At 39.7% G+C, this 6,703-nt stretch overlaps 1 protein-coding gene across 1 annotated transcript; it reads right to left on the bottom strand.

Moving 5' to 3' along the window:
* Positions 1-299: 299 nt before the first annotated feature.
* On the bottom strand, positions 300-1,567 carry LOC127527076 (putative nuclease HARBI1). The gene is given in 5 exon segments (XM_051924688.1): positions 300-673; positions 740-851; positions 938-1,053; positions 1,130-1,328; positions 1,331-1,567. Coding segments are annotated over 5 exon segments (1,038 nt in total).
* Between the last annotated feature and the right edge of the window lie 5,136 nt (positions 1,568-6,703).

Here is a 6,703-nt window from a genome sequence, read left to right as displayed (position 1 = left end):
CAAATGCTTCGAAGCTTCGATACGATTTCCGACACAATTGCTTCAAACGTGTTGATGCTTCGTGAGGCTTCACCCCGCCCATCACTACTCACAGGTTACTGAACGAGAAATCTGCAGACTACATGACGGATGGGGCATAATGGGCGTCCTTCCCCTCTCCTCCGGATTTTTCAAATGTTAATTTTTTCCCTGTGCTTAAAGATCATTAAAAAAGCGGCCTGATTATGCGGCGTATGGTACGCCGTGGGTTGGCTAGTATATAATAAATCAGTTTTGTGTGAAACCAATGTTGTCTTTTTTCATTGAAAATGTTGGGCCACAATCCTGTCTCTGGCAGCTCTGCTACTGCTTTGCTCAAGGTGCACTGGGTCAAGGTCATCATCAGGCTGCAGCAAAACCTCAGGGACTCTCTCTTTTCTGATGGTCGCTATGTTGTGTAAGACAGAGCATGCAACAATTATGTGACATGCTCTGTCAGGTGCAACCCTCAGCCTTTTTAGACATTGAAATCTCTCCTTCAGGTGGCCAAAAGTCATTTCAATTCGTGCCCTTGTCCTAGACAGAGCTGCATTATATCGAGTTTGTGGCCCAGGGTTGGGGTCAGGAAATGGGGTCATTAGAAAATTCCTACAGGCATATCCCCTGTCCCCAAGCAGGATTCCATCATGATGACCTGTGGAATATGTAAAAATTGTGAATACAATACACACATCACCATGATTAATAATTAGATTATTACCTTGTTCAAATGTCCGATACAGGTGTGACTCCTTAAAAATTCTTGAGTCGTGAACAGACCCTGGCCATTTAGCCTCCACATTTGATACAAGGTAGGATGCATCACAGATCATCTGAGAACTGATAGCATGTAGGTCAAACAATTTTACTGTCAACATACCTATTGGCTATTTTCAACTCTTTCAATAAGTGACATTACCTGCATGTTAATACTGTGGAAGCCTTTTCTGTTCACGTAATCTGGCTCATTTGGACCTGATGGGGCCTTTATTCGGATCTGTGTACAATCCAGTGCCCCAATCACATTTGGAAATTCTAGGTAATGAGAATGTTAGGCTGATTGTGGGATTCTTTATGGAACTGTGGGTGTTTTTGCCTGTGTATTACCTACCTGCAATGGCATGAAACGCCTCTTTAATTGTCTGCACACGCAGGTGTCCAGGAAACACAATGAAAACCCGAAGGAAATGTTTCAGAGCCAAACAGACTTTACAAATTGCCTGGCAAACTACACTTTTCGATAGATGTTCCGCATCGCCTACAGTATATAAAAAAGTGCCGCTTGCAAGAAACTTCAAAGCAATGCATATACTGTCTGTGTGGTTGTGAGAGCCCGACTTCGCCGAGTTTGACTTCGAATATACGGAGCTAATAAATCTTTGAGGTACAATATTCTCCCTCGGCTAAAGCGGTATCTTTCGTACAGAATTTCCTCCAGGAGCAATAAAGGATCTTGCCGATCGCGCAAAACCCTCTCTATATGAAATTTTCTTCGTATAATTTGCGCACCAATATCAACTGGTTGCTCATTCATGAACGGCGAAGCCATGACTGGATGACTTCCACGCCACCGTCACTGATTACGTGTGTAAACTAATCCTTGTTTACGTAGAACAAACCTTCTCCGAGCAGGTTTGCGGATTAGGATGTGTTGCTATGACAACACTTCCAGCAAGAGTTTCGAAAAACCGACAGATCCAGGATCAGGCCAAATCATCAACAATTACATCCAGCTAAACGACTAATCCACGTACGAAAAATACCCCCCACAACACAGAAAATCATACTGCCCACCACAGAGTTGTAGGACATGTAAAGGATGTCACACGCCCATATTAAAGCATTACAGTCTCCTAAGAAAAAAGAGGCATCTCTGCCAATTCTTATATACAGTAGCTCCTCTGTGTTACAAGGCCAGAACAGCCGCCTGTATTTGATACAAACTGCCAAGTACTTGTAGCGATGTACCGCTGCCACAATCATTCACTGAATAATGGATGTGTGTAGAGCAGTGCTTCTCAAACTCAGGCCTGAGGACCGCCTGTGGCTGCAGACTTTTATTCCAGCCAAATTCACAATTAGTGATAATAATTGATCTCATTTATTCAGATGGTCTTTTTTCTCTTCTCTTATTCTGCCTTTTGAAAAGCACAGCAGTATGATTTTTACATTTATAAGAAATTTAGAAATATTTCTACTTTTGCTTGAAATGCTTACTTCTCTTTTGTTGTTGTCCTGTTGTTTTGTTATTTTTTTTGTGCAGTTTGCACCTTTCATTGTATCCTGATAATGATAATTAAAAGAAACAGAACTGACAGCCAGATAAACAACTCTGATTGGTGAAAGGCTGAAATAACTAATTAGTAGATAATAAATTAAAGAATCAGAACACCTGGAAAAGCAGAATGAAAATCAGGCTGAAAATTGTTAAAAAGTTAAAAAAAAAAAAAAAAAACTATCCCCTTATAAGTGCTTAGTACATTTTAAGAAAAATTTTTCAAACTTAGTTTTGTTATTTATCCATTGACTCCAAAACATAGAAACTGGGAAATAACAGCTCACTTAATTGAGCTAAAAGTCCAATTACAAACAGAAGTTGCAGGTTTTTGTTCCAACCAGATTCACAAGCGGTGAATATAATTGATAACAACTGATCTCATTTAATTAGCTGGTGTTGTTTACTCATCTCTTATTCTGCATTCAGAAAAACTACAACAGCATGGTTTTTACACTTATTACACATTTAGAAATATTTCTATTTTTTTCTAAAGCTATAAATGCTTAGCTCTCTTTTGTTGTTTTCCTATTATTTTCCCCTTTTCCTGTGTAGTTTGCTCCCTTCATTTAACCCTAATAGTGAAAATTACCAACCAGCACAGCAGACACCCGGGATGATGAAAGCTGCAATGACTTCAGTAAACAATCAATTAAATAACCAGAACACCTGGAAAAGCAGAATGAAAATTAGGTTGAAAATACTGTTAACGACTATATAATAAAATCTACATATTCCCCATATAACTGCTTATTGCATTTTAATAAAAATCTACCAAACTGACTTTGCAATTTCTACATTGTCTCCAAAACACAGAAACTGGGAAATAATGACTCACTTAATTAGGCTAAGAGTCCAATGAAAAACAGAAGTTGGTTGGAACAAAAACCTGTAGCCACAGCGGGTCCCCAAGACTGAGTTTGGGAAGCACTGGTGTAGAGCAGGGGTCCTGGAGGACTACTGTGGCTGCAGGTTTTCATTCTAATGGTCTGTTTTTGCTGCTAATTAACTTATTTTGAACTAATTTTAAATTGATTTGCTCTTGAAGACTCAGACCCCTTAAACGTTTCTTTTTCTGTAATTAGCAGCCAAACAATAATGAGATACAAAATGAGCCAAAACAACTGGTGTCCATCATATAATATCTGAAAATAATGAAAGATGAAGGTCTCAGGAATGTTGATCTGCTCAGGTCCACAAAACATTTTCACAGTGCTGTTAGAAAAAAGAAAATCAACAATTTCGTAAATGTCTGGTATTGCACCATGAGAGCAGCAGCAAGCCACCGAATTAAAGAACGGATTTAATTAACAACAAGATTAGGCTCCTCATTAAGTTGCTGGTTGGAGTTTGAGGCCCTGACTTAGTTGGTCTTCTGTTGGCTCACTCACGTCACATTTCTTTTCTGTTTGGGTGCCATTTAAGGAAAGAAATGAAGCAATTTGGAGGAACAATGAAGAAAGAAATTCAGGGGACCACATCTTTAAAAACAAGACAATTAAAATGAATTCACAAGAAGTTAATTAGCAGCACAAACAAAGCACTCGTTAAGAAAAAAGGGTTAGAACGAAAACCTGCAGCCATGGTGGTCCATGTCCATGTTCAATTCCTTGTTTTTGTTGATGTTAAATTGCAGAAAATTCTCTATGCACCTACAAAACAAAGTTCTTAACTTGACTCCTATACAGGTGCTGGTCATAAAATTAGAATATCATGACAAAGTTGATTTATTTCAGTAATTCCATTCAAAAAGTGAAACTTGTACATTAGATTCATTCATTCATTACACACAGACTGATGTATTTCAAATGTTTATTTCTTTTAATGTTGATGATTATAACTGACAACTAATGAAAGTCCCAAATTCAGTATCTCGGAAAATTAGAATATTGTGAAAAGGTTCAATATTGAAGACACCTGGTGCCACACTCTAATCAGCTAATTAACTCAAAACTCCTGCAAAAGCCTTTAAATGGTCTCTCAGTTTAGTTCTGTAGGCTACACAATCATGGGGAAGACTGCTGACTTGACAGTTGTCCAAAAGATGACCATTGACACCTTGCACAAGGAGGGCAAGACAGAAAAGGTCATTGCTAAAGAGGCTGGCTGTTCACAGAGCTCTGTGTCCAAGCACATTAATAGAGAGGCGAAGGGAAGGACAAGATGTGGTAGAAAAAAGTGTACAAGCAATAGGGATAACCGCACCCTGGAGAGGATTGTGAAACAAAACCCATTCAAAAATGTGGGGGAGATTCACAAAGAGTGGACTGCAGCTGGAGTCAGTGCTTCAAGAACCACCATGCACAGACTTATGCAAGACATGGGTTTCAGCTGTCGCATTCCTTGTGTCAAGCCACTCTTGAACAAGAGACAGCGTCAGAAGCGTCTCGCCTTTGGACTGCTGCTGAGTGGTCCAAAGTTATGTTCTCTGATGAAAGTAATTTTGCATTTCCTTTGGAAATCAAGGTCCCAGAGTCTGGAGGAAGAGAGGAGAGGCACAGAATCCATGTCGCCTGAGGTCCAGTGTAAAGTTTCCAGAGTCAGTGATGGTTTGGGGTGCCATGTCATCTGCTGGTGTTGGTCCATTGTGTTTTCTGAGGTCCAAGGTCAATGCAGCCGTCTTCCAGGAAGTTTTAGAGCACTTCATGCTTCCTGCTGCTGACGAACTTTATGGAGATGCAGATTTCATTTTCCAACAGGACCTGGCACCTGCACACAGTGCCAAAGCTACCAATACCTGGTTTAAGGACCATGGTATCCCTGTTCTTGATTGGCCAGCAAACTCGCCTGACCGTAACCCCATAGAAAATCTATGGGGTACTGTGAAGAGGAAGATGCAATACGCCAGACCCAACAATTCAGAAGAGCTGAAGGCCACTATCAGAGCAACATGGGCTCTCATAACACCTGAGCAGTGCCACAGACTGATCGACTCCATGCCACGCCGCATTGCTGCAGTAATCCAGGCCAAAGGAGCCGCAACTGAATATTGAGTGCTGTACATGCTCATACTTTTCATGTTCATACCTTTCAGTTGGCCAACATTTCTAAAAATCCTTTTTTTGCATTGGTCTTAATTGATATTCTAATTTTCCGAGATACTGAATTTGGGACTTTCATTAGTTGTCAGTTATAATCATCAACATTAAAAGAAATAAACATTTGAAATACATCAGTCTGTGTGTAATGAACGAATCTAATATACAAGTTTCATTTTTTGAATGGAATTACTGAAATAAATCAACTTTGTCATGATATTCTAATTTTATGACCAGCACCTGTATACTCTGTCTAACCCCCCTTTTCAATACTCTCCATAAGTGCAGAATCATCTCAGAATTTCTGCAAGTGACATGACCTGGTGTTATATTTGTAGTTGAAGGTGTACAGAGTGAAGAGAGCAGGACTGTTTCTTGTGGTGCTCCAGTGTTGCTCACATCCATATCATAGACACAATCCTTGAGCCTCACAAATGGCAGAGGGTCCATTATTCAGGACACCATAGGCTCATCCAGCTGCATATCTCTGAAATTACTCCTTAACAGCAATAGCTGGTACCAATGGAGAAGTGAAAAAACAAAACATAATCCTAACAGTACCGCCAGCTTTGTCCAGGCTTTTCCTCTGTAATTCTTTTCAGATCTTTTGCAGTTGCTACAAGTGGTCTTTCACCGAGGAGTCATATAGTCCAGGACCAGCCTATCAAAATCCTCATGATGCGATACGTAAGTGCCACTGGTCTGTATTGATTAGGTGAAAAAGTGTCTGCCTTCTCTGGAATAGGATCAATGCAGGATGTTTTCTGTAGCAGCAGTGGCACTTTCTTGAGCCATTGCATCAGTCTGAACAGGTGACAGAGGATACCACAAAGATGGACTCCATCTAGTCATGCTGGTTTTTCTGTGGGTGTGCATTGTGTATATCTTGTTGGCATAAATAAATTAATTTGGTTGATTCAGTCTACCTAATTATTGCTCATCTGCCAGCTGGATCTCAGAGAACAGCTTCAGAACAATGTGCTTTCAGTATGTAAATGTTGCTGAATGATGACATCTCAATAGTGTTGTTCTCTGACATAGAAAGGAATTGGTTTTTATCAGAATATTGCTATTAACGGATTGGCTCTACCATGTGTACATTAAAAGCTTTTGATGTTCCTCTTTATATGGTATACTTATTAAGGTACACTTTCCTAAAGTTAAGCTGCCCCTTTTTTTGCATTTCTTAGGCTCAGCATCTTTACTTTACTATGCAATGCTGACTTTTTGCAGCATTCTTGGAAGCTACAGAGGAAACGTGCCTGCACTTCATGTAAGGTTATAAGATGATATTAAATGTGCCCAAAATATATTGCAGATATGTGTTTTATAATACTCTCTCCATTATTTCATTGGTATTAAACTAGTGTGG

Source organism: Erpetoichthys calabaricus, chromosome 3, assembly GCF_900747795.2.
Source record: "Erpetoichthys calabaricus chromosome 3, fErpCal1.3, whole genome shotgun sequence".
Taxonomy (NCBI): Eukaryota; Metazoa; Chordata; class Cladistia; order Polypteriformes; family Polypteridae; genus Erpetoichthys; species Erpetoichthys calabaricus.
Note: the sequence above shows the minus strand (reverse complement) of the source record. Positions and strands in the feature narration are given on the sequence as shown.